The 26,078-nt window shown below is 48.8% G+C and overlaps 12 protein-coding genes and 1 non-coding gene across 13 annotated transcripts; 7 read left to right on the top strand and 6 right to left on the bottom strand.

The window, feature by feature from the left end:
- Positions 1–232: 232 nt before the first annotated feature.
- On the top strand, positions 233–1,878 carry CNBH0290 (hypothetical protein; the record flags this gene model as incomplete). Its single annotated transcript, XM_768889.1, has 6 exons — positions 233–1,018; positions 1,097–1,198; positions 1,261–1,272; positions 1,366–1,531; positions 1,615–1,713; positions 1,784–1,878. 6 exons carry the CDS (start codon positions 233–235, stop codon positions 1,876–1,878), a joined length of 1,260 nt encoding a protein of 419 aa, XP_773982.1.
- Positions 1,879–2,193: 315 nt separating this feature from the next.
- Positions 2,194–3,447, bottom strand: CNBH0280 (hypothetical protein; the record flags this gene model as incomplete). The annotated part of the gene is made up of 2 exons (XM_768888.1): positions 2,194–2,756; positions 2,808–3,447. 2 exons carry the CDS (start codon positions 3,445–3,447, stop codon positions 2,194–2,196), a joined length of 1,203 nt encoding a protein of 400 aa, XP_773981.1.
- Positions 3,448–3,725: 278 nt separating this feature from the next.
- On the top strand, positions 3,726–7,024 carry CNBH0270 (hypothetical protein; the record flags this gene model as incomplete). The annotated part of the gene is made up of 3 exons (XM_768887.1): positions 3,726–4,377; positions 4,427–6,269; positions 6,358–7,024. The coding sequence occupies 3 exons, from the start codon at positions 3,726–3,728 to the stop codon at positions 7,022–7,024; spliced, it is 3,162 nt and encodes a 1,053-aa protein (XP_773980.1).
- A 410-nt stretch (positions 7,025–7,434) lies between these two features.
- CNBH0260 (hypothetical protein) lies at positions 7,435–8,019 on the bottom strand (the record flags this gene model as incomplete). Its single annotated transcript, XM_768886.1, has 2 exons — positions 7,435–7,704; positions 7,768–8,019. 2 exons carry the CDS (start codon positions 8,017–8,019, stop codon positions 7,435–7,437), a joined length of 522 nt encoding a protein of 173 aa, XP_773979.1.
- A 223-nt stretch (positions 8,020–8,242) lies between these two features.
- On the top strand, positions 8,243–9,672 carry CNBH0250 (hypothetical protein; the record flags this gene model as incomplete). Its single annotated transcript, XM_768885.1, has 7 exons — positions 8,243–8,332; positions 8,412–8,663; positions 8,719–8,835; positions 8,901–8,994; positions 9,078–9,335; positions 9,407–9,491; positions 9,591–9,672. The coding sequence occupies 7 exons, from the start codon at positions 8,243–8,245 to the stop codon at positions 9,670–9,672; spliced, it is 978 nt and encodes a 325-aa protein (XP_773978.1).
- Positions 9,673–10,106: 434 nt separating this feature from the next.
- On the bottom strand, positions 10,107–11,141 carry CNBH0240 (hypothetical protein; the record flags this gene model as incomplete). The annotated part of the gene is made up of 4 exons (XM_768884.1): positions 10,107–10,156; positions 10,215–10,298; positions 10,357–10,776; positions 10,844–11,141. 4 exons carry the CDS (start codon positions 11,139–11,141, stop codon positions 10,107–10,109), a joined length of 852 nt encoding a protein of 283 aa, XP_773977.1.
- Positions 11,142–11,637: 496 nt separating this feature from the next.
- On the top strand, positions 11,638–12,837 carry CNBH0230 (hypothetical protein; the record flags this gene model as incomplete). The annotated part of the gene is made up of 6 exons (XM_768883.1): positions 11,638–11,670; positions 11,734–11,796; positions 11,851–11,983; positions 12,039–12,246; positions 12,310–12,661; positions 12,724–12,837. 6 exons carry the CDS (start codon positions 11,638–11,640, stop codon positions 12,835–12,837), a joined length of 903 nt encoding a protein of 300 aa, XP_773976.1.
- A 475-nt stretch (positions 12,838–13,312) lies between these two features.
- Positions 13,313–13,404, top strand: CNBHt160. The gene is given in 2 exon segments: positions 13,313–13,350; positions 13,368–13,404. It is a non-coding gene; the product is annotated as a tRNA-Ala (tRNA).
- Positions 13,405–14,090: 686 nt separating this feature from the next.
- CNBH0220 (hypothetical protein) lies at positions 14,091–15,227 on the top strand (the record flags this gene model as incomplete). Its single annotated transcript, XM_768882.1, has 4 exons — positions 14,091–14,208; positions 14,276–14,898; positions 14,973–15,046; positions 15,104–15,227. The coding sequence occupies 4 exons, from the start codon at positions 14,091–14,093 to the stop codon at positions 15,225–15,227; spliced, it is 939 nt and encodes a 312-aa protein (XP_773975.1).
- A 59-nt stretch (positions 15,228–15,286) lies between these two features.
- CNBH0210 (hypothetical protein) lies at positions 15,287–18,469 on the bottom strand (the record flags this gene model as incomplete). The annotated part of the gene is made up of 14 exons (XM_768881.1): positions 15,287–15,437; positions 15,514–15,592; positions 15,716–15,887; positions 15,955–16,174; positions 16,254–16,454; positions 16,520–16,666; positions 16,721–16,890; positions 16,965–17,055; positions 17,111–17,167; positions 17,237–17,347; positions 17,411–17,627; positions 17,685–18,047; positions 18,247–18,277; positions 18,338–18,469. 14 exons carry the CDS (start codon positions 18,467–18,469, stop codon positions 15,287–15,289), a joined length of 2,142 nt encoding a protein of 713 aa, XP_773974.1.
- Positions 18,470–18,929: 460 nt separating this feature from the next.
- CNBH0200 (hypothetical protein) lies at positions 18,930–20,345 on the bottom strand (the record flags this gene model as incomplete). Its single annotated transcript, XM_768880.1, has 6 exons — positions 18,930–19,171; positions 19,229–19,393; positions 19,462–19,656; positions 19,711–19,862; positions 19,923–20,021; positions 20,074–20,345. 6 exons carry the CDS (start codon positions 20,343–20,345, stop codon positions 18,930–18,932), a joined length of 1,125 nt encoding a protein of 374 aa, XP_773973.1.
- Positions 20,346–21,395: 1,050 nt separating this feature from the next.
- Positions 21,396–23,682, top strand: CNBH0190 (hypothetical protein; the record flags this gene model as incomplete). The annotated part of the gene is made up of 10 exons (XM_768879.1): positions 21,396–21,617; positions 21,680–21,918; positions 21,982–22,145; positions 22,202–22,318; positions 22,416–22,576; positions 22,669–22,772; positions 22,838–22,963; positions 23,032–23,131; positions 23,227–23,297; positions 23,367–23,682. The coding sequence occupies 10 exons, from the start codon at positions 21,396–21,398 to the stop codon at positions 23,680–23,682; spliced, it is 1,620 nt and encodes a 539-aa protein (XP_773972.1).
- A 325-nt stretch (positions 23,683–24,007) lies between these two features.
- Positions 24,008–25,904, bottom strand: CNBH0180 (hypothetical protein; the record flags this gene model as incomplete). The annotated part of the gene is made up of 4 exons (XM_768878.1): positions 24,008–25,042; positions 25,127–25,434; positions 25,486–25,848; positions 25,892–25,904. 4 exons carry the CDS (start codon positions 25,902–25,904, stop codon positions 24,008–24,010), a joined length of 1,719 nt encoding a protein of 572 aa, XP_773971.1.
- Between the last annotated feature and the right edge of the window lie 174 nt (positions 25,905–26,078).

Raw genomic sequence — 26,078 nt, 5'->3', positions numbered from 1 at the left:
AAAACAGGGGCCGAGTGGGTCTTGATGGGATTGCATATATATAATCCAAACGAGTTTTGTACCTACAGTAAGTGATGAAGTGACTTTTTTTTCAGTTTATAGCGGTACTGGATTACCCACGTTGAACGACAAAGCTGCACTCCAGGTTGACACTGTCTTGGCCTACTAGCCCACTGAAAACGACACTGAAACAGCTGCGTCGCTCTTCACCTCTACCTGACAAATAATAGAGATGCGGCCGGCCCTCACTCTGCTGGCCCTCCTCCCTTACCTGGGAGGAACCTTTGCCAACACTTGTCGAGCTGCTGGTACGTCTGATGCTGCTACTACTGCTGCTGCTACTGTCGCTGCTTCAGGCGACGTTTCGGGTACGAGCGTGATTGGCGATAATTTGCTCGCTGGTTCCAATACCGCTGCAGGAGGAGACGCTACTACCGCCAAGGCTGCGAGTGTCAGTAGTGGTGGTGTCACTGTGTCGGCTACAGATTCGTCCGCTGCGAGCGCCACTTCAGCCGCTGCATCATCAGCTTTTACTGGGGATCAGGATTATGCCTCATCTGCGTCTAGTGTTGTCTCCGCAAGTGCTTCATCTGCTCAAAGTGCTGCTTACCCTCAAGGTTCTCAGATGGGTACCGACCTCGTTCTCTCCAACCCTTCAGGCGACTGTAAATGCGGCTACTCCATCTCCTCGCTCAACGACGAGTACTTTCCTTACAAATTCGCTTACACCTTTTCCGCCCTTTCCGATGGTGACGCCACAGATGGTCTCGCGGCCGCGGGTTGGGTGGTGAATGATGGAGAGTATGTAGGGGGCGCAGCGAATGGGAATAGGTGTTGGGGAAATAAGGATAATGTGAATATTGATTCAGGGGATCTGGTTTTGACTGTGCCAAAGGATCAGACGGCGAGTCCGAACATGGAGTGTGCAGAGATTGCGTTCAATGAGACGAATTTGTTTGAAGGGGTGTTCCAGACGGAGGCGTTGCTAAGTGGGGTGGATGGGACTTGCCAGGCATTCGTAAGTTTTCCTACCAGTCTTCCCCTTTTTTTGCTTTTTTCTGGATAAGGATGGCTCATGCAAACGGCATTCCGATAGTGGTTGAATCACTCTATTGCAACACAGTATGCCGATGAGCTTGATATCGAAGTGATTAGCTCGACGATTGATACCGATGGTGTTTGGTACAGCAACTGGCCTGTAAGTTATTTTCACATTCTTTTGATCCTCGATTCCATACTGACAGCTTTTCTGATTTGCAGCCTAACGGAGACGTAAGTATGGATTTCCCTCCTTTGTCTTTTGCGAGTCCGAAAACGGGAAACTCGGAAGAGAGGAAGCTAACAAGAACCTCACTTTAAACTTAGCCCAACAATCCCGATAGCCTAACTTCCGCACACACCAATGCCCCTTTCCCAGACATAAGCACCAATGATCCTCGTAAGACGTACAACAACTACACTATTGCTTGGTTATCCAGCTCGACAACGAGGTATTACAATGGTGCGAAGCAGGACTCACCTACAGAGAACCGTAAGTCTTATGACATTTAAAATTCCCGAGGTATTCTCTGTTGGAGACTGAGCACTGACGTGTCACATGATATGAATTTGTAGAACCGGAGCATAGCATGATATTCACAATCAACAATTGGTCCAATGGTGGTACAGGTTGGACCCAGGGTCCTCCGACAGGGGAAGATTCCGACCTCCGCGGTGTGTTTCTTTGACGCCTTCTTTCCCCCAATAAAACGCTGATGAAGCCCTTCTATTATTGTATATCCAGTCAAGAGCGTGCTGCTGTATTATCGTACCCAGGATGTCCAGGACATGGCCACTTTGGATAGCAGCTGTACTGATAGCGACGTTTGTAAAGTATAGTTACAATCCCATCACTTTCTTACCCGATGACAAGGGAAGAAATTGTGCGATATGACACCTGTGAATATGTATTACTCTATCAGTGGCTTCACCCCTCTTGCATCACTTGATATGCCATGATGAGACGCCTTATGAGCTCGAGCTGAGCTGTCAAAGCTTGAACCTCGTGCGGAAGGCCATTAGGAATGATTTTACATGTGAATGTTCGTTTATTCCCAATGTTTCTCCGGCTGGATGGGTTAAAGATGGCAGTGACTAAGGCATAGACCGTCCACCAATACCTCTCGAATTTACAACATGTTTCATGGCCCTTCTTCATGATCTCCTCCAGGATCTTTTCTCCATTTTCTCGCTAACCTTGACCAAACCCTTGATGCCACCCTCTCCAATCCTCTTCGCTTGTGTGCTCTGTCCATCCAGCAATCCCGATTCGCTCCACCACTCTTTCTCGCCATCTTGAATTCGCACAGGGCACCAAACCAAGTGCTCATTCAGTACATCAAACCGCTTAACTCCATCTTTCTCGTTGGAAAAGTTCCAGAGACCAATGCGCCGATGGCATATACGACAGCATACGATTTCTGTTCGACTGGAAGGAGTGTTGAGGGAGATCTGTATTGTGGGGTAGTTCGGGTGGTAAGGGAACCAGCCGAAGAGGGCTAACTGGGATGCTACATCGGTGGCAGGAGAAGGCATAGAGAATGTAGAAGAAGGTTTGAAGAGACTGACAAGACGCTCGACTTGTAGAGGGTTCAGAGGAGACAGAAGACGAAGGGAAGGGAGGGCGAGGCATTCTAATAAAAGATGAGACGCGAGAGGAGCAAGGGAGGAGGTGATGGGCGGGTGAACGAGATGCCGTAGTTGTTCATACAGATTTCCTGCGAAATCATAGATAAGAAGAGATGACGAAAGAATTTAAAGAGACATACCTGGGGATGCACATATTCTCCACGCGCAATTCTTCTCATGGCGTTCTTCGAACCCCTTTGCCAGTCTTTCTCCAAGATTACTTTTCATCGCCTCATCTCTGACTTTTTCCAGCCCTCCTAGTCCCCACCTTGCACCGCAAACGTCGCATTTAAGTCCTTCTCGTCCCTCATTCACCCACCCTTTCATCGCAGCCCTTACAGGCGACAGAGTCAGCGGGTGTTGAGGGGAATATGTGTATGGTTGGAAAGTCATCAGTCGGGATAAGAGACTTAATGCGGAAAATGGAGCGTATACTTTAGAAAGGGGAAGGGCGGGCATGGGCTGGGTAGAAAGGATGAGAGAAGGAATTGATGGGGCAGGAGGGTTGTATATTCGTTGTCGTTTTGTGTCGGTCTCGTAACCCGGAGATAATAGGGAATCCAACGCTGAAAATAATCGCTTCTTTGTTATCCTCCCGCTATAGATCCGTATGGTATGTTGTTCTTCGTCATCGGCAACATCGATTTCAGACCCATCTGCGTTACCCAACTGTTCACTATCGTCGAGCTCTGAATCTGAAGTCAACGCCCAGTCGTCGTCGGCGTAGAGGAGTTTAAAGACATCCCGAAGGTCGTCGTCCGTGTTGGAGGATAATTCCATGACGTCTTAGGTGGATATTGAGGCGAGAAAGTAATTGTTGAGGTAGCTTTGAAAACAACTTGACCAGATTCGAAGACAAGATGAAGGGAGCCTTGTTCTTCGATGGATTGATAGTTGTATTGAGACTCGTGTGGCGATTCTTCCACCTCATAATTTTTGATGTTAATAACACGTTTTAATTAATTTGTTGACGCGAACGACGAGACGAAAACAAACAACTTCGCGCTCAAATCTAGTATATATATTTTCCACATCGATATGTTGACAAGTCTCAAGAAATGAACCGCCATACACCGACACCCTCATCCCATCTCACGTCCTCTCCCCCTCTCTCGTACACCTGGTCTGACACATCCGGTGAGAACGACATGCGACCCCGCGAAGGCAACCGCGCTCCCAGTACAAGCACATCAGTGTGGTCCGACGAAGGTACTGCTGTCCCTCGACATGGCGATGGGGATGATGATTACGGGTATGCCGATGAGGATGGTCATGAACTGAAAGGAAACGGGGTGAAGGAAGGGAAACTGATTGACTATGACGACGAGCCGCAACCGCATCAACGAGAGATGGCGCCGGGCGATAAACTGAGAGATTTGCTACGGCAGATGGATGAGGAAGTGCGTCGGGCAGCCCCAAGCGAATCAAAGGAGACGGTTGTGGCTCGTCAATGGATGGGATATACAAGGCCACGCCAATTTCAACCGGACGCTCGTGACGAAGAAATAGAGGAGGAAGAGTTAGAGGAGGACCAAGAAGAGATGAGAGAAGGGGCATCTCCAGCGAGATCGTCTTCTGTCACGGAACAAGAAAGCCCGCCAACTCCTCCGCCGAGATTTGGAAATCCTTATTCTAGAAGGTCAGAACGAAGAGGATCACCTGCTTTTGCCCAGGGCAGATTACCCTCCAGAGCGGCTGTGTTGCTTCAAAGTGTGTCATTTTTCTGTCTGTAGACCAAGGGCCAAACTGAACTTCGTAGGCACATCTCATATGGACGAAGGCTTGCGAGCAGTAATAGAACCCGAACCAGAAGCCAAACACCAACAAAAATCACCACCGTCTCAGCTTCACGCATATATTGCCTCCCATCCTGAGCTTCGCTCATCATCATCTTCACGAACACATCAACCCGTTCAGCAGTCGTCCCGCTCAAGGAGCAAGAGGAAAGAAAAAGAGATAGAACAGGATTACGAATCCGAACACGAACCAAGCTCGCCTTCTCGGTATCACTTTGAGAAGGAACTATCCCACTCTGCATCTAGACGCCATTATCGTACAGCCTATTCCCCGTCCCGTGCCTCCCCACCATCAAATGCACTACCATCCACCGCTTCATCACACCGTTACCCAACCTCACCTCGCCCCCTTGAACCCAAATATCAACACCGCCCTATACCACCAACTCCGCGCCGATCAAGTATAGATCCCCTACCATCAACCCACGATGAATTTGCGATGCATCTCAAAGGACTGGAGGTGAGAGCAGAGGTGGAACTAGACTTGGATGAAGGCGTCTCTGCTGTGGGATGGGAAGAGAGTACTGTTGAGGGCGATGAGGAGGAGATCATGTATGAAGATGGTGTTGATAGGAGTGGGCACAGGGACAGGAGCGGGACTGCCAGACCTGATTCCTCTAGAGGGGAAAACCTATACACACATTCTCAATCACGCGAAAGCTTGTATCAAGCTGCTTCTAGATCCCACTCATCCCCATTATCAAGGCGCCTCCCAACCGGCTCCCCTTCTCCACCAGCCCTGCCCGACCTACCTTCTCATTCTATAAGCGGGAGTGAGGAAGAGCAAGAAATTGATACATACTCGTCAAGACGGGCGAGGATGTTTAGTGGGGAGAGAAAGGGAAAGATGCCAATGGTTGGCGGTGGGAGTGATGCCTCGGCATCGGCATCGGCATCAAGATCTAGGTCATATTCTCGGTCGCTGTCTGTACGTTTGAATGAAGACGAAGACAAGGAGGCAACAAAAGAATACCAGATGGAGGATGAAGCGGTGAAATACAATGCCCCAGGAGAGAAATTCTTAGAAGAGGTGTGGGAAGGCGGGGGTGTTACAATAGAGAGGGAACAGTCAAATTATCATTCTTCTGATCGGAGCTCCCGTACTCCTCTGCCCACGAACCATCGCCATACTCCTTCCCCTGTCCGCCTGCCCGTTCGTCACAGTCGTGCACGTACGCCTCCGACCACTTTTCAGACGGGTACCACACCCAGTTCGACAACCACTTCGCCTGGGCAACGGCAACCTCAAACATTATTATCATCACGAGCGTTGTCGCAATCACAATCCCCGACCCAAACTCCCAAATTCCCTACCCCGCTTCCCTCTTCGCAATCGAATGCCAATCCAGTACAAAAGCAACTTGCGACCCCTTCTCATTCTCATTCACAAACTCTTGCCCTCGGTCCGACGCCCCGACCCCCAGGGGCATGGAACATTACTCCCTTTCCGCAACGTCCACAGCGCGAACCTGAGCCACCACGCCATCAAGATCAGATAGCAAGTGAGAGTGGGAGAAAAACAGGGAGAGTGAGGTTTTCCCCGTTGAGATATGAAGCTACGATACATAGAGAGGATTATGAAAGAGAGGATGAAATGGAGAAAAAAGGGAAAAGGGAAGAAGAGGGAGGTGATGTGTCGATTCTGACTTTGAGTTTATCTCCTCGGCACAAAAACCCTAAAAGTCCCAAAAGTCCAAAGAATTCAAAGAGCCGAACGAGTCCTGAGAGGCAGATAAGAGAGGGAAAAATGGACGGAGACATTGGAGATATCAGTTGGACCGCCAAGTTGGCTAGAAGTGTTACTTCGTAAGTCTGCATCATATCTTTTCATATCGGCGAATTACGTGTCTTATGCACGTATCAAGATGACAAAAGCTGACAGAGCTGTGAACAGGCGAATATCCATCCCTATGCGGTCGACGACATACAATTCCCATCTTCCGCAGCTCACTTCTGCCCACACCCACACTCAAACGGCTTCTTCCAAACTCCAAACCGCCCAACAATCATGGCTTGCTGCTCTCTCCTCCATTTCCACTTCTCACCCACATCTTCACCAACACAATCAACACGCCCCTTCAAATTCCCCAACCAGTCTGGCGTTAAGGACATCACAGACTTTAGGCAAAGGGATGAACAAAGCTGTCGGCTGGAGTCGCTGGGTATGGTGGGTCCTGATGGAAATGGTACTCCTCTGGGCAGTGTTTAGGGTGACCCTGGATTATGCCGGGTCCGGTGTTTATCTCGGTAGAGATCCGTTCCATCCCTTATCACGCCCTCTTGGTCTAGGCCCTCCTCCGTCCCTTTCATCACCTCCATCATTTAGTGTTGGTGGAACGCCAGACATGATGGAGAGAGACAGGGAGACGAACGCACAGCGTCAATGGGCCAAAGCGTCACGCTATGTGAATCTTGAAATTCCTATACCAGGTAGTCTGAAGACTTTGGTAGGTAAACAGGGAAGCGCGAATTTCTTTGATCTAGTGGAGAGCTGGGGTTGGGGCACAGCCTTTTTTGGGGAAGGAGAACCGGCTGGAACCTGGGCTGGAGTGCCGACATAGTACCAAATTGGTAATCTTTTCATGATTCGGGCAAGTAATAGTAGGAAAGAAAGAGTAGAGGGTAATTTGTGAATTGTTGTCGTTGTTATCGAAGATACCATTCTTGGTTTGTATCGATATAGTCATATTTTATAGTTATTGAGTTTCGGGCTTTTTTGATTCTCGAGTCTCATTATAATTATTACTAGTGGGCAAAACTGGTATAGTGATGTAACCATTTGATTATTCAAGGACTAGAAAGCACGATGATGCAATTGAGTAATGCATTTCAAAATCCCAAAACCTCCCATTTCTTCCTAAGTTTTATCCCTCTCAGCCGTACCCAAGTTCATATACTCATCGTACAACAACAACTAAAAAACCCAAATCTAAGGAGTAGGCCAGGATGTTTGCAGCTCAATGAAGCAATCTTACACCCATCGATCCTCTTTTCTATACCCCTTCATTGGAGCTTCCTCTCCGCTTCTTCCCCCACCCCACTCGGGTACGCCCACAGGCCGGGGTACACGTACGGGTTCATAGTCATCTTGCGAAACAGAAGCCATGGAGAACTTCTTCTTCTTTGGTGGCGTCGGAGCAGACGCTAGCGAAGCGTCCAGAGATGAAGGAGAAGAGAAGGAACTGGGCATTGCGAGGGAGTTTTCAAGGGAGGAGTCATCACCCGTTGGATTGTTTAGTCTCTATGGTCCCGATTAGTGATTTCCCCTTTACAAAGAAAAAAATATGAAATAATAAAAACGCACATAATATTCCTCTTTGAGGTCTATTTTTCTTCTGCCACTCTTCATTCCTAGTTCTTCCTCCTTCCCCACGCTTTTTACCTTTGTTTCTTGATAATCATACCGTGTCTGGGTGAATGCCTGGAGGGCGAAAGATGAGCCAACAATAATACCGATAAAAGGGATGCCGAAGAGGATAAAAGGATGGCGGCGGATCTGGGCAAAGATGGGATGAGATTTGGTTGAGTTTAGCGGGCGGGTTGCGAATGGGGGCATTATTGCTAATCGAGTAGCGCGAAGATGTGCTATGAAAGAAGAAGATGAGTGGAGGAAAGAGGATGTGACATGGACAACTTTTACTGATACTTCGTATGTACGTGACGTCATGACTTTTATGCTTGCTTCTCTCACCATATAATTAGTTATTTCCTGCCAGTGCGTTCATCTGATATACATATCGTTTACACATCTCAACAATCATCCCTATTCAAGATAGATCATGTCGGATAAGCAGCAACTCATAGACATGGGATTTGACCCCGCCCGTATAGACTGGGCCCTTCGTGCTACCAATAAAGCCGGTCTCCAAGTACGTCCAAGCCCGGCACTCGATCTGCCGCCTTGTAATCCTGCGACCCCACGCTGACTGATCTGGTGGGCTCCTGCAGCCAGCTATGGACCACCTCCTTGCAAACTCGGACAAACCAATCCCAGAAGCCATGGACGAACAAGTCGACGAGGACGATGAGGAAGCTGTCGCGGCACATATCAAGAAACTTGGTGGGGCAGTCGATGACTCGGATGCTGTTGCCAAGTCTATTAAGTGCAGCGAATGCGGGAAGATCTTCCGCTCCCAAGCCACTGCAAGCTTTCACGCCGAAAAGTCGGGTCATGACCAGTTCGAAGAGTCTACCGAGGAGGTAAGCCTTATGCTACTTTCGTTTCAGCACTCCTAACGTAGGTGCATGGAACTAGATCAAACCCCTTACCGAGGAGGAGAAGAAGGCGAAACTCCAAGAGCTTCGTGAGAAGCTTGCTATCAAGAGGGCGACACAATCCAAAGAGGATGAGAAGGCGAATCGTGCCAACGAAGTATGACTAATTATCTCCCATTTCATTTATAATAAAACGAATAAATTCTAACCATAGTGGCTTAGGCGATTCGACGTAAAGCTGGGCAGGACACTGGTAAAGTCCGAGAAGACCTGAAGCTCAAGGAAGCGCTAAAGGACGCTGAGCAAAAGAAACGAGGTTCGTCACGTTTATCGTCCCTATTCCTGACTTATCCGCTTACTATCATTCTTCTATCTATCCCACTTTCTGGGCATTCGTAGAAAAACTCGAAGACCAAAAAGCCAGAGCAGCCATCAAAGCCCAAATAGAAGCCGATAAACGCGAACGCGCCGAGAAAGCTGCTCGTGAGAAAGCTCTTCGGGAAGGAAAGGCTATCCCAACGTCATCTTCCCCTGTCCCTACTATCGTTCCCAAGGCGAATACCGGAATGAAGAGTAGCGAGAATCCAGAGACTAGGTTGCAAATCAGGTTGGCGACGGGTGGAACACCGATGACGAAGACTTTCCCGAGTGATAACAGTATGTACTCTAATTTTCTCTTCCATGTTGGGCTGGCCCCTTAGATGAATGAATGGACTGATTGGAATCAGCTTTAATTGATGTGGCGGAATGGGTCGCATCAGAGAAGCTAGAGTACAATGTCGACACTATTGGATTCTCCATGACTTTCCCTAGGTACGTCTCTGATCGGTCCTTCCCCTCCCACTCGTTTCCCCCCCTCCCCCAAAGGCGAAATGTCTCGAGAAAGCGCTAATACGGGACACAACTAAACAGGAAAACGTTTTCCCGAGAAGATATGAAAAAATCCCTGAAAGAGAACGGGCTAACCCCGTCTGCTGTCCTAATCGCTAGCTAGCTACGTTATGCGATAAAAGATTTACGATTTCGGAGCTGAATGGTTTGGGACTAATGAAAGCAAAGGTGATCAGCACGTACATTGGCGCAATATGACTTTTTTTGGTTTTTTTCAGGGATGACGAGTTGAACGTGGAGGTGTTAACAATGGGGGATAAATGGGGTTTTGTATAGTGCGAGATGGATTGAATATGTCATGTCGTTGTTAAGCTGTTTTCAGAGCTGCAAGTATAAATAAGCAAATAAGCTTAGGTTTCTCTACCTTGATTCCCAGTCATCGATGAACAAGCGCTTTAATGTCGATTCATGTCATCACGCATTTACCTTCGAGAAACTTATTTACAGTACTCAAATGCATATGATTTTGCATATAAAATTCTTGACCGTTATTCTTCTTTCATTATTTCTTCTTTCGACTCTAGGCGATCCAGCAATTTACTTGTCGGACCAAGTAGGCTTCCTCTTCTCGGCAAAAGCAGCCATACCTGAAGGGGTATTCGTCAGATCAGACCGTTGGAAAAAAAAAGAGAATAGTAAACTCACCTTCCTTCTGGTCCTTGGTCGCGAAGAGTTGCTGGAAGAGCCTCCTTTCGAGCCTTAGACCTTGCTCGAGGGGAAGGTCGAGAGCTACATAAAATCTCAGTGCCTGCGTCCGGACGTCTTCTGGCACGTATGTCAAACTTACATCCATTAACGGCCTCCTTACCAGCCTGTACAGCCACCTTTCCAAACTTGCTCACGTTCTCTGCCACCTTCACCGCTTCCTCAGTCACACTCTCTCCTTCTTTCGTAACCCTGCTAACCAACCCCCATCTCTCAGCCGTCTCCGCATCAATCTTCCTCCCAGTGAGGACCATGTCCATTGCCCTCGCCTTTCCAATCAGGGAAGTAAGGCGTTGGGAGCCGCCCATACCTGGAATAATCCCAAGTGTGATCTCGGGTTGGCCAAAGACGGCGGTCGGAGAAGCGACGAGGATGTCGCAGAGCATGGCGAGCTCACATCCGCCTCCGAGGGCGTAGCCGGCGACAGCACCGACAATGGGCTTGCGGATAGAGGCGATTTGGTTCCAGGATCCAAGGAAGTTGCTAGTGTATGCTTCAGCAACTGGAATGGAACATCAGCAAAAGACGCAGACATTTCACACGGTATATGGCCAAGACCGAGAACGTACATTCCTTGTCCTTCATCTCCTTGATGTCGGCACCGGCAGCAAACACCTTGTCACCACCGGTGATGACGATAGCCCTCACACTCTCATCTGTCTCGGCCTTCTCAAGCTCGGCGTTGAGAGCATTGAACAAGGGCGTGCTCAACGCGTTGAGGGCCTTGGGCCTGTTAAGGGTCAAGATGGCTACGTTGTTCGAAGGAGAACGAGAGGGGATGACGAGCTGTTCTGCAGAGGTGGACATGGCGCGGATAGTGAGTCGGTATGTAGATTGGGAAGGCTTGAGGAGAGTGCGAGCTAACATGATACAATGACTGAAAACAAAAGGAGATACCCCAGCGAAGATTACTCGTTGAGAACTCGTACCACGGGCTTATATATGTAAGCGTTCGTTGTTCATACGAGGGATGTGGTCATTCGGCTAAGTGGCGGCCGGGACCGCCGGCTATGGACTTAGGCGAAATGCCACGCAGATGAAACTCCGAGACTCCCGCGGTCAACAGGTGGTGTTACGTAACTATCAAGACTTTCGCTTTCAATCCGCCTTGGAAGGGGTCGTTCTTTGTCTTCGAGGGCGACTCGCTTCAACACTCCATTTTCACTCTCCGTCTTCTATCGTTCAGCCCAAAATCATCTGTGGCCGACGACCTCTCTCAGAACAGCTGGAACGAAATTCACTCGACTTCAGCGCCTCAAACAATTGTATCAGGAGGATATTGGAATCCGACTCGTTGCCACACATTTGGCCTATTTCAAACGTCCAGAACTAGAGATCCGCCACCCATCAACGCTTGTGCAAGATGCCCCGATTCTATGAGAACAAATATCCCGAGGTGTGTTTGCTTATGGAGCAGGAAAAAGAGACGTGGAGACTGATGATCATTTATGCGTGATAGGTCGACCAATTGGTCATGGTCCAGGTCCAGTCTATTGAGGACATGGGTGCCTACGTCAAGCTCGTGAGTGAAGCAGTATCAGTTATTCTAAGGAATATTTCTGATCGCTGCTCATAGCTTGAATACGACAACATTGAAGGAATGATCCTTCTTTCTGAGCTTTCTCGAAGACGTATCCGATCAGTCCAGAAACTCATTCGAGTGGGACGAAACGAAGTCGTTGTTGTGATGCGTGTGGACCCCGACAAGGGTTAGTTCAGCTGCCGAGTCGAAGGATAGAATCATATTGACAAAAATCTTTTCAGGCTACATTGATCTTTCCAAGCGACGAGTTTCTGCGGAGGAGGTTGTCAAGTGTGAGGAACAATACGAGAAGGGCAAAGCGGTCGACTCTATCATTACCCAGGTCGCTAAGAAGCGAGGTGTTACTCCGGAATCATTGTACGAAAAGATTGCTTGGCCTTTGCACCGACAATACGGACACGCATACGAGGCTTTCAAACTCTCCATCAGGTAGGTTCAACCTTCTTTCAGACCATCATTCTGTAAGGGGCGCGATGCTAACGAACTACATAGCGAACCTGAGGCTGTCTTTGGCTCCCTCGAACTTGATGAAGAAACCCTTGCCGATCTCCGATCCGGTATTGCACGACGACTTACTCCCAAACCCGTCAAGGTTCGCGCCGATATCGAAGTCAAATGCTTCTCCTATGCCGGTATTGACGCTATCAAACGTGCTCTTACTGCCGGTGAAGCCGTCTCTACCCCTGACGTACCTATCAAAGTCAGATTGGTCGCTCCTCCGCTTTACGTTATGAGCACGACAAGTACGGACAAGAATGCGGCGATAGAGTTGATGGAGAAGGCGGTTGAGGTTATTGGTGAGACTGTTAGGAAAGACAAGGGTGATATCACTATCAAGATGAAGGTGAGTTTTTTCCAGTCGTCTTGTATGACAGGTTGGAAGATGTTAACGGAACCCGTCTACAGCCCAAGGTTGTTTCCGAGACCGAAGATGCAGAGCTCAAAGCTCTTATGGAACAGTTCGAAGCAGCCAACATGGACCAGGCGGGTGATGACGAATCAAGCGAGGAGGACGAGTAAATGCTGTTCACTAGAGTGTCGGCATTGGCGTTGTGTTGTTGGGCATCTCTATGTGTCTAGGCTATGATAGAACATGATCATGTTGGGTCTTCATTTGGAGCCAATTTAGGGGTTTTAGAGTTTTTGGGTGAGACGGAAGAGTTTGGCGAGGGAGTTCAACGGTTGGACTCGGGGTAGAGGAATGAGAAATCAACTTGTGCATTTCTTAGACCGTCACAAGGGAAAAGAGCTTGCATCTTTGAGCAAGATAACAAAGGCTTAGTTTTGGGGCGATGGTAGATGCATTTTCAAAATACTTAGTTTCCAAGTCTCTACCAACGGAGGAAGTTGGGGCACGTACTGCTACTTTGACTGCTATCAGAGCAATGAAACGATGCATAATGATAGGGAAGCGTTATGTATACGGCAATACCACTTACTTCAACTATTGATCATTCGTCATCATATAAAAGGCACGATCAAATAAAACAACAATGGGGGTGTAGCTCATTTGGCAGAGCGCGTCATTAGCATCTTCTAAACAAAAGGTTCTTGACGAGGTACTGGGTTCAATTCCCAGCTCCTCCACAGCTTTTTACTTTTTGCCCCTTATCTCATCTTTATCTATCAATCATCTGACCTCTTTTATCTTAACGGGATTCCAGGTCAGTCCTCATTTGTATCACCATCCCCCATAGTTCAATTCAATCTTTTGTTACAAAAGCCTCAACATTCTCATGCCTTTATTTACAAAAAAGTGCTTTTGATGAATATGTCGTCCTTGACCCAATATATCATTATGGGGACCATTTTTTTGACATTCACTTGGCATAAGAGGCCTCAAAGCTGGCGGGCAGACCCTTACTCGTGCTTGTGGAACGGCCCTTCAACCTTTTCAAACGAGAGCGATTTCAGCCGAAAAATAAAAAATAAAAATAAAAAGAATGTAGAAGGTGGAGGGAGACTGGAAGGAGACCGTCGTGCGGATGCCGGAAAGGAGGAACGGAGTTGTGGCGTGTGAGGGAATGAATCTCCGGTCTCCGCGTTGATTGCGGAGATCAAGATCCGTTTACTTACGACAGCTCCGCCGGCCGTCGGCCGGCACCAAATAAAATATCCAGTAACTAATGTGTATGGCATCTATTGAAAGTAAACAGCATCTTCTCAGTTGTCAACAATCACTTGAACGAACGATCATCTTCATCAGTGAAGCCAAGTATACATTTACAACACAAGGCATTATGACTGCTACAGCACAGATCCCCGGTGGAGTAATGGTCCAACAGACAGCCGCTTTTGTCCTGTCACAGCTCGCTCGTCACAGGAGTTCATGGAATAAAGAAACAGTGTGTCCTCCTCTTATTGTAGGTGTACAAGGCCCTCAAGGTGCAGGTAGGTATTCCGCTTCTTTTGTACATATTAGACCTTGCCGCTGATCACTCTGGTACCTTTCACCCAGGCAAATCACACCTAACTGGTCTATTGCCAGCCTATCTGGAAAAACATTATGATCTGCGTCTCGCTACCATGTCTTTGGACGACTTTTACCTCACCCATTCCGACCAGGTCAAACTGGCACAATCAGAGCCTGATAATCCCCTCCTCAGCGGCCGTGGTCCCGCGGGCACTCATGATTTACCGATTCTGGAACAGTGTCTGGCAAAGTTGAAATCTATCAATGACCGCGTCAGTGCCAAGTCTCCGACTGTAACTAAGGGCCAAAGCCTTCAACTGCCCATATACGACAAATCTCTTTTCAAGGGCGAAGGAGACCGGTCAAAGGAGGTAGTAGAAGTGCAAGGACCTATTGATGTGGTCATATTTGAAGGGTGGATGAACGGGTTCGGGCCGTTATCAAATGACAAACTAGAAGAGAGATACGCTGAAGCCGGACGACAATGGCCCTCTTCTTCTCTTAACGACCCAGCTCGGGTCATGCCTACCATTTTATTGTATTCGAGATCAACATTACACAGTATAAACCAAAATCTGAGGCAGTACGAAGTACTTTGGGATCAAATTGATTGTTTTGTGCAAATCCGACCGTTGGATCTATCTTATGTATGGTCTTGGAGACTTCAGGTAAGTTTTCTTGTCTTCAATTGCCTGGCAAAGGTTTGGATTACAATGAGGCGCTAAAATTAAAGGTCTCACAGCAAGAACACAATATGAAGGCGAAGAATGGAGGTAACGGAATGACTGATGAGCAGGTCCGACATTTCATTAACCGGTGAGTCCATTGCCCAGTTTGGAGTGTCAAGTTTTACTGATATAATATTGACGATAGGTATATGCCCAGCTACGAACTGTTTCAAGATGGAATTGATAAGGAGACCTCATCATGGAGCGGCAAAGGGCTTCGTTTCATTGTGAACATACAACGAGAAATTGTTGGCACAGAAAGCTTCTGAAAATCATACATGCAGTTTATACAAATGTATTATAGTGTATTATAAAGTCATAAAATCCTTCATAAAAATCCAAAAGCACCAGAACTTGTAGCCGCATTGACTCCTCCCTCCTCAATCATGCCCATTCCCAATGGCAAACCCAAGCCCATACTTGTGTCCAAGCCAAGCATGTCAAGAGTATTCTGCCATAGGGGATCCCAATTAGGCGCACTGGTAAACGAAGAGCAAGGCGTCAGCTTCGACATTTTCCTTGCAGATAAGCAACGGTGATACGGGCTAGACTTACCTCCCAAGGAAAGGATCCTCCATCCCTGGCCACGGCGGCGGTATGTATTGAGATTTAGAGCCAGCTGCCTCAGGTTCTTCTTGGCGGCGGCGGAGTAGTTCTGATATACGTTTTGATTCCTGCTCTCAGCTGTGAGTATAAAGTATGATCATGATAAAGAAATAAATAGAAAGGACAGAATTTTCAACTCTGACAAGCTCACTCACTTCAAGGATTTGTTCGCGTTCCCTCCTCGTTGACCCAGTAAGTTGAATATGCCCTTCCATCGCCGCTTCAATCATACTCTCGATTTCTGCCCGTCTTGGGGCATCTTCGTATACCATTAGATAGACTAAAAGCACCGTGAGACTTGCAAAGCAAAAGTATGCAGAATTCTAGTTTACCATAAACTGCCAGTTAGCAGGGATACAAAGATGCGCAATATCCCGAAACGGTACTCACCCAGAACGTTCCCTTGGCACCTGGACTGTCCCTCATTTTCGAGACGGATTTGGCAATACTGATTGCTGACTCGACGCATACGGTAACCTCCGGCGACATGACAGTAAGAGGTGGGAGGGGTTGACTGGCGGGGATACGGTTGATGAATTGATCGAGTAGGAAAGAGCGATGGATAAAAAGATTAATAAAGTGATACGCTGAGCGTACAATCTGTTGCTGGCTATAAACCCGTGATAATAGCCAATACTGGTCAGTTGGGACTTTTATAGATTTCGGTATAGAATGCAAAGGGGGCATACCGTTGGAAGAATGGCGGTACGCTGGCAAATGGACCGAGGTCGTATGTATCAGGCCCATCGGGGTGGAAAAAGCGAGGTGTTTCAGCTAACCAGCAGTCGAGTTCTTGATTCAGAGACTGTACGGCTAGGGAACGTTCCAGATCTGATAGTTCACCTGGTGATTGGAGTTTTCGGAGAGCATGGCCCAAAATTTGCGACAGTCTAATTATGGGATAACAGAGAAGAATGCCATGAGAATCAGGCAACGTTGTAGTTGAACGACTCACTTGATATGTGCTATTGATCCAGCCAAACGTTGGGCCTCATCCTGCGTATCAACCGAATGGTCTCCGCTGTCCGGATAGCTGGGAAAGCGTTGTGTTATGTCCCTCTCATCGTAAATCACCGGACATCCAAGTACTAGCGACAAGTATCTTGAATAACATGTTAAAACACCCGAACCATTGGATAATTGACTTGACGCTCACCTATCCATCATGTAGCCGCTCCAAAACGCCTGTCGACGCGGTTCATCCAATTCTTGGGGAGTACCATCGGGGCTCTTGCGATGTAACCTGAGAAGCTGACTAAGTCGAGCGGCGGTACCAAAGGCAAGCCAGGCTGAGCGAAAATGGGACATTCCGAGATAGAGATGACACTGGTCGAAAAAGAAATGGTATGAACGTTAGTAACACGTTCCTCCACACATCATGCAACTGTTGGAAAACTCACTAGAGCAATATGAACTTGTACCATTCGTAATCGGGGCTGGGATAGGGATAAAGTCTCCAGTTGCCGCTGAGCGGCTCGGAGTAATTGAAGACTGAGTGATCCATCATCAATCCATCATGGTTCATCTGATCCAAATATTCGCTTACGCTTTTTGGGTCATCATTTGTGGGTCTGCCCCAGTCCATGAAGGAGTCCACAGACATCTGTTTTGACAAACTTTGATCAGATCCGGCATTTTCAGCCTGAAGCTACGAGATACCTATGGTACTCACCCAATAGCCATCAGCAGCAGTAGGAGCACCACATCGTCCTTCTGGGACAGGGACCCATTCGATGCGTAAAAGTCATCTGTCAGTTGCTCGATATTCCGTCGATCTAGATATCTGTACGTTGAAGTTGCCTGTCAAAAGAGGCAAGTATCAGCTTTATAAGCTTGATTCGCGAACAGAATAAAACTCGCGTGTTCAAAGTAGCATCTTATGTATGCTTTGCCGTCCTCGCAAGAGGGGAGAAAGAATAGTTCGCCTGCCCCCCTTGTTTTGTTGTCATTCTCATCTTTCAATTCTTCGCCTAAATGGCCTTTGGGGAAAGATCGTAAAGAAAACACCACTGTGAGGTGGCGATGAAGCCTGTCAAGCAAATCACCCTTGGCCGAGATATCTGCTAAAGTTCCTGCTCGTCAGTCCCTCTTCTAAGACAATGGATGAAGGTTCAGCTTACTTTCCCTAGCCACAATCGGCCTGCCATCTGCAGGAGAAAGTATTGTTAAACCTGGAGACGGATATCTGGAAACAGTCCCATTCGCCATAACGTGTGCTATACGGGCTAGCGTATGTTCATGATTTTGGCTGTGTACTTCGTGACCTTGTCTGTCCTCGCCTCCATCTTCTCGATCGTGGTCGCGGGCACGAACCTCCGACGCTCCTTCAACCTCGACCGCTATGTCCATAGACATATCGTTGGTATGTGAGCCATCATGTCCCGCGGTGTGCTGTCGTGAAGGCGAATTGTATCGTGACTGTCGCTCATAGCTTTCGGAAGAACTGGCAATTGAGGGGAACATTATAGGAGATTGATACTGTCCTTGATCACGAATATGGCGAGAAGGTGTGGAAGAATTAGTAGGGTTATCGATGAGATTAGGAACCGGGATCCTAAGTCTTCGTCTTTGGGCTGAAAAAATGCATTCTACCCAATAGATCGGTCAGCTGATCATCCTTCATTTACGACCGCTACATTACGAAGACATTTCTAGCAGAAAAAGCCATGGAAGGGAGCGCACCTTTTTTGGACAGTGTACAGGCCGAGCAAGGCTATTCTCAGAATGAGTAAGTCAATGGCCAGACTACTTGTTTAAATTACAAAACACTCACAAGCTGACCGTCACATTTCTTTTTGCCTGCCCTGCATCGCTCGCAAGCATGTCGAGTAATGCGTGCCCGTTTGTTAGCACTGCTCGGTTCAGATTCAGAAGATTGGCGTGCACGGGTGGGAGGGGGAGACATGGAGTATACCACAAACAGGAACGGACGGTATATTAGGCGAATTACAGGCTGTCGCTGTACGAGTACTGTGTGTCTACAACGAACAACCAGCTCCGACGAACGACGGAAGACGGAGTTGCCACTCGGGGCTCTGTTATTACGTAACATTCATGGAAGTTACTATCCCTTACTACCTTATCCCCACCGTTGCGACATTTGTTTGATTCTATTTATGATTTGATGGAATGCGAATGACTGACAGGTGGGCACGACATCTAAAGATTGGTTATTATGGCTGTGAGCTGTGATAACAGGGTCATAGCGGACGGGAGTTCATATTGTCCGCACCATTTGGCACCTTAAACCGGTCAACAACTAAACCGGTTTACATACGGGCCCACGAGAACGATTTATATCTTAATTTTGTGAACATAATACATCCGAAAAATAAAGAAATCCTCAAACAACTACAGTAGTTACTTTACCCTTGCAAAATCCTCTTGACAACAGCATCTGTAACTTCCTTCGTGGTAGCTGATCCCCCCAAGTCCTTCGTCTTGATCCCGTCAACACATACAGCTTCGACAGCCTCCATGAGTTGCTGCCCTGCTTCTTTCTCACCCAACCATTCGAGCATTTCCACTGCTGTCCAGAAGGTTGCGACAGGGTTGGCGATTCCCTTGCCTGTGATATCGAAAGCAGACCCGTGGATAGGCTCGAACACTGTACGGAGTCCCTGGTTAGTAATGTGACGTTTATGATAAGAACGTGGTGACTTACTTGATGGATTTTGACGAGAGGGGTCGAGGTTGGCGGTGGGAGCGATACCGATGGATCCAGCAAGAGCCGCTGCAAGGTCGGAAAGAATGTCGGCGTGAAGGTTGGTGGCTACAATGGTGTCGAGCGACTCAGGGTGAAGAACCATTCGGACAGTCATAGCGTCGACTAATCAATGAGAAGTAGAGTCAGCAATGTTTATTTACCGGGTACTGAATGTGAGGATGCCTGCTTACCCAGCATGTGGTCAAGCTCAACGTCAGGGAACTCCTTTGCAACCTCATTGACCACTTCATCCCACATAACCATTCCATTTCGTTGGGCATTGGACTTGGTGACATAGGTGAGCTTCTTGCGAGGTCGAGATTGAGCGAGCTGGAAAGCAAATCGTGCGATTCGCTCGACCCCGACACGAGTGAAGATGGAGATTTCTGTTCAGATCAAATTGTCAGGCTCAAACTGTGCAATTTGCGAAAAGTGCATACCGGTAGCAACTTCATGGTTGTAGCCATTGTGGGATCTCCCACCATGACCGGCGTACTCGCCCTCTGAGTTCTCTCGGACAATTACCCAGTCAAGCTGACCAGGCTTGCAGTTGCGGAGGGGTGACTCGGTACCGGGAAGAACGCGAGTTCGTCTACGGAGATGCCAGGATTTATCAGTGCTAGTTCTTGAAATATCGCTACAATCAACTCACCGGACATTGGCGTACTGCTGCAAAGGCTGGCAGATAGCTAGTCGGAGACCCCAAAGAGAGATGTGGTCAGGGACATCGGGAGCGCCGACAGCACCGAAACTGACACCTTTAATCAGCATCTCAGTGGTACTCCAAGGAGAAGACGACTCACAGGATGGCATCAAACTTGCGGAGGATGTCGAGATGATTATCCGGTACATATCTCCCAGTCTTCTTGTAAGTCTCAGAAGACCAGTCAAAGTTGGTGAAGTCGAGCTGGAAAGTTCCTCGTTTCTTCGCGATGGCCTTGAGCACAGTGATAGCGGCTTCGACGACCTCTGGTCCAATACCGTCGGCAGGAATGGAAGCGATATAGTACACTTGCTTGGTTTGGGGAGTAGAAGCCCAGCCATCGCCGTGAGAAGGAACTCGAACAGGTGACATTGTTATGGATATGCGGATTTGTTGATGGAGTAAAGGCAACGAAAATCGATGAAGTTTGAGGGAAACATGGCAGGTGCAGGCGTGGCTATATATCCTCTGCTGCCGGGATAACGGATGAGTGTCGTTGCCAACGACGTACCATTGCTCCGACTTCGGTCACTGAAGCTCCGAAAATGCAAATGCGCCGGTAAAGCAAGCATGATCAGCAAGGCTTGACCGTGAGTCGTGAGGTGAAAGCGGAGGACGGAGAATAACTCCGGCTGCTGGAAATGCCCAAGTCCGCATGCCTGCCATTATTCTCCGGGAAGGGGGGATATTACGTAACCATCCGGCTCATGCAAGAGGAAGGAATAAGTCCAAGGCATTGCAAAAGGTCGGGGTCCAGGGTTAGAAGCACTGGTTTATGCTTGCATCTTCCCTTTGGGTCAATCTGCAAGTTGCAGATTGCGGAATTTCCCTCATAATTATGGAGGGTAACGGCCTCTTGTTTTTGCTTCCGAGATTCTCCGTTGAACAAAGTCAGCAACTCCGGTACTTTTATTCTTCTCTCTCGCAGTTTCTCTGTGACTTTGTCCGCTGCTTCTTCTTCGTTTTCCGGCTTGCCTGTAAGTGCTTCCAAACGAAGGACACACCCATTGAAAATTCGTATTTGCATAGTGTCTACCCAACAGACTATGTCGCCCATGTGATCAATTGATCGTCCTGAATTGCCCCATTCCGTCTACGTACTTGGCATCCTCCTCTTTTTTCCTTCAGGATTAAGGTTGCGGGGAACCGCGGGGTTTGCGGAGAACCCATAACAAAGTCCAGGAGAAAGTCCATCCCAGCTCGTCTCATTCGCCTCTCAGTCCAACCCAATATCGCTTTTCTCCTTGGAATATTTAAAGTGCGCCGATTCCTGCTACTCATGGTCTACTCTTCCAACCTTTTCACTTTGAATAACTGCCTCTCACTACTTTATCAGCCCTTTGATTATTTCCAAGGCATTTCAATCTTTTCTTTCTCTTGACTTTAACTCGACCAAGAACCAAATATCGGACAACAGTCGTCATGGCTTCTACTCCTCGAGACGGGGTGATCATTCCCTCTGATGCCGTCACCGATAAGGAGCTATACGGTGATGTGGATATCAAGGAGACGGTAGAGCATGTTGAGGATAAAACTGGCGGGAATATTCCTGTTCAGGATGGTCCTCTCGCTGCTGAGATTGAGCTACTCCGCTCGATGCCCCCTGAGGACTTGGCTATCGAGGAGAGAAAACTCTTGCGCAAGGTAGGTCGATTTTTTTTCTTCCATTAATTGAAGATGTAATACTAATCTCCATACTGTGTTAGATTGACTTCACCCTTCTTCCAACTTTATTCGTTCTTCTTATCCTCAATTACCTTGACCGAAACGCACTTGCTTCGGCTCGTGTGCAGGGTATTGAGAAAAGCCTGGGCATGGTTGGCACACAGTTTAACTCTGCAATCAGTTTGCTCTTCGTTGGCTATATTCTTGGCCAGATCCCCTCAAACTTGATCCTTTCAAAGACCCGACCTTCTATCTACCTATCAGTCTGTGTCATGGTCTGGTAAGTATTTTTTTTTTTGTTTGTAATATGATCAAACGCCGGCGTTGACAAAAGTTTTTAAAGGGCGATTGTTTCATTGTGCACCGGTTTTGTCCAGAATTACCACCAACTCCTTGCAGTTCGTATTTTACTCGGTTTCACTGAAAGCCCATACTTCCCTGGAGCCTTGTTTTTACTTTCGACTTGGTATACCAAGAAGGAGCTTGCCTACCGAACTGCTTTCGTGAGTTCCGTTCTCCCTGAAGACCAAGATGACCAAAGGGCCTGACCGTGTTTATCTTAGCTTTACACTGGCTCTTTGCTGTCTGGAGCGTTCTCCGGCTTGATTGCCGCCGGCGTGCAAAACGGTTTGGATGGCAAACTAGGTATGGAGTCATGGCGATGGCTCTTCATCCTCGAGGTACGTTGATTCAATTTGTTACCTTTTTTCCATTAGCCAAAAGGAGCTTACGCTCGGCCATAATATCAGGGAGCTATTACTGGCTTCGCTGCCCTAGTCGCCATCTTTGTTCTTCCAGACTATCCCGCTACAACCAAATGGCTGAGCACCAGAGAAAAGGCTGTTGCGGTTTGGCGAATGGAACGGGATGGTGGAAGTCGAGATGAGGATGACGAGGGACTGTTCCACAGTTTGAAACTCGCGCTCTGTGACTATAGGGTATGTCTTTCTTCTCTTTTGGCTGAGATCGTTTTCCAACCAAAAAAAAAAAATTGGCTGCGGGTGTAACTTGTGCTGACGGTGTTTTGTAGTTATACCTTCTTGCCACCGTTATCATTACCAAGACGACCGCCGGCGCTGTGACTCAGTTTTTCCCTACAGTCATCGCAACCTTTGGCTTTAACAAAGTCATTACGTACGTGTTCATTTTCTTTGAAAAACCTCGTCGGGCTTGTGTTCTTTCGCTGACAGTCTTTACAGGCTCTTGCTCCTCGCACCTCCATACCTTGTCACCGCCGTTCTTTCTCTCTTAATCTCAAGGTTATCTGACCGAAGGCCTGAACGATGTTTCCACCTCGCCCTCCCTCTTACTGTCGGAATGATCGGGTGCGTTCTTTCAATCCGAAATCAGATTTTGCTTTTCAACTAAACTTTTTGTTTGTTTGTCAAATCAGTTATATTATCGCCGTCTCTACTCTGAAGACGGGTCCTCGATACTTTTCGCTTTTCCTCATGCTGGGTGGTCTCTTTGGATCTTACAACGTCGCTCTTGCCGTGAGTACATTCACTCTTCTCATTTCCGTTCTAGTCCCTAGTCCCTTTTTTTCAGTGGGGCATAAAAAAACTAATTTTGCCAACGACGGACACAGTGGATCTCTTCGACGTTCCCTCGTCCTCGTGCGAAGCGAGCAGCTGCTTATGCAATCATCAACAGTTTGGGGTATGTCCCAATTCTTTTTTGCGGTACAAAATTATTTAGCACTTTCACTGCTGACCAAATGAATTCAAGGAACATTGCCCAGATCTGGTCACCCTACCTCTACCCTTCAACCGATGCTCCTCGATACACTGTAAGTTGCCCAATTCCAACCCTCCTTCTCCTCACTCTTTGTTTTTTTATCTTTATTTTTACCGGGGATCTTGCAACTGATATGGGGAACCAGACTGCATTCGCAACCAACTCGGTCATGGCGGCCGTCGCCATCCTGTTCTGCTTTGTCCTTCGCTTCTTTTTGAAGCGGGGTAACGCCAAGATGGATCGTGAGGATGCCGAGGCTGAAGCGAGGGGTGAGGCGTCGGAGGAGAGGGTTAGGTATGTGTTGTAGATTGTTCCTGGCTGGCTGGGGTGGGGGGTGGGGGTGGGTTTGTTTTTGGAGAGTGTAGTTGAAATGATTTGGAAATATCTAATTAGGCAAGGGTATGTGTGTACGATTTTGCATTTTTACCTCGTCTTTTTTTGTTTTTGTTTTGGTCAAAAGTTATTGGTAATTAACGGAATGTATCATTTATCATCTCGCTTGATTATCTATCCTACAATACATGGGCAGCCGAGCAAATCGGTCTCATACAAATCCTGACAGTGCTGGTGGGCGACGGGACAAGAGTCCGCGTATTAGATGCTTGCATTTACAAATCATGCTTAGTCCAAGGTCAAACCCAATCATACCCTTCCTCCAATACCCACCCACCCTCCCTCTTATCCACCCAACCCCGTTCTTGGGCCCAGTGCATCCCAGCTTGAACGATTTCCAACGTCGTCCGTTCCCAGCGGCCGTCTTTCCCCCACTGAGTCAGGGTGTTGGTGAGCTCGATGGTGGGGATGGGTGTGGCGAGTCTTCCGCGGTGTTTGCGTAGGGATTGGGATTGGGATTGGGATTGGGATTGGGATTGGGATTGGGATTGGAGGGAGAGGAGAAGGGGAACGAGGAGGGGGAATAAGAGTGGCGGTGGGAGGGGGAGGTAGGCGGATGTATCCCGCGTGTTATCGGGATGCGTCGCCCGGGCGTCGAGGAACGGCGTGAAAGCGGTCTCGAGCCGGACTTGCACAATCTCGCCTGCCTCGGCCATCTCCCTGAGCGCTGTGGTGACCATCCCCCGGAGTCCGCGTTCTTTTTCGGAAGGGGTAAGGAAGGAGGATGTTTGTTTGTAGAGACGGCGGCGGGAGGTGTATTCGTCTTGGATGGGTGGGGGTGGGGAATGAGAGTCGATTTCCTTCTTCAGCCCTTTTACCCTCGCACGCGCTTCCCGCTCCAGAACCAGCCCGCCTAACAGGCTCAATGTAGGGTCCGCGAGCAGGGAGGCTGGTGTGAATGGGATGAGGGGACCGACAGTTTCCTTGGCCGTTCGTGGTCTTTTTCCTCGGCGGGGACGGGGACGGGGCTGGTCTCGTTGGAGCGTTTGGTTTAATTCGCGGTATTCGGGAAAGTAGTATCCAAGTGCTTTACGAAATCGTTCGATTCCTTCTTTTCCCTTTTCCTTTTTTTCCTCGTCGCCATGGCCTCCGTCCCCCTTGTCGGAGCCATGGCCCTCTCCGGAATTATCGGCCCCCTCGTCCTCGGGAGTGAGCAACACTTGTAAAGCAGCTTCGACGTGGGAAATAACGGTGTGAAGGATGTAGCGTCTGAAAGTGGGGCGGGTGAGAGAGGCGGGCGGGAGGCGGGAGGGGTGTCGGAGCTTGGGTTTTGGCTGGGGACAAGGAGCGGGCGGGAAGGAGAAGAACGAGTTAGCGTTGACCCTCTTGCGTTTTTAAAGGCAGGGGGTCAGACGTACAGAGTTGCCGAGAACGAGAGCGGGCCAAGACGTTGACCGAGAGGGAGACGCGAGCCTGGAATCAGAGACGGAATCGTCAAGCGTGAGGACAGTGGAATCACTCTTTGGATGCCAGCCCGGTGAGCTGGGAGGCTCGGCGTCTTGTACATCTTGTACATTGCTAGAGTTGGCGGTGGGGTTGCGCAGAGAGGTAGATGTTTTGGCGGGTGGTTTTCGGTTTGGCATTTCGAAAGGACGCGAGTAGAGTGTTTTGTGGAGATGGTCGACTTGCTGGGCATGGATGTATTGTTCTTCAGGGGCGACCACCTCTGTGCATGTGTAAGTTGTTTGCAGACGAGCCGATGGCGAGATGGACCTACGTAGAGACCCCCCGGTACTGGGGGATACCACCATCTGTCTGATGACTCCTTCTTTCCAGCTCCACTCTTCGAGCACGCCCACGGCGCGGAGGGTATCGCCCACCCTTACATCGTACCCTTCCACGGCGGGTTTCCCCTCGCTTTTGCGCTGTGCCTCGTGCTTGGCCTGGTCCTGTGTGAACATCTCCCATTGCTTCCGCTTGAGCTCTGACACTTGTTTGGCGGTGAGCGACGAGGACGAGGACCAGCCGAGGTGGGCCTTGACCGTTTCGAGAGGCGGTATCTGGGGCTTGGAGGGGGCGAGGGCGGAGGCTTGGAGGCGGGCTGTGACGGCGATGGTGTGTTCGCCGTCACCGTCGTCGACTGGATCGAGATGTCAGTTGCACGAGCACACGGCTGGACTCACGGTATACGGTCATGGAGGACTCTTTACGGTCGACGCCTGCGACCCAGCCGACGACCTCGAGGAGCCTGGCGGGGTAGTGGTCGATCGCGACGAGGGCATCTGGGCGGGCGTCGGGGGCGGGCACGAGGAAGCGGGCGTTCCACAGGTCCGACACGTGGCATTTCGCGACCGCGGCGGGGGAGAGGGT

This window comes from Cryptococcus neoformans, chromosome 8 (assembly GCF_000149385.1).
Source record: "Cryptococcus neoformans var. neoformans B-3501A chromosome 8, whole genome shotgun sequence".
Taxonomy (NCBI): domain Eukaryota; kingdom Fungi; phylum Basidiomycota; class Tremellomycetes; order Tremellales; family Cryptococcaceae; genus Cryptococcus; species Cryptococcus deneoformans.
Note: the sequence above shows the minus strand (reverse complement) of the source record. Positions and strands in the feature narration are given on the sequence as shown.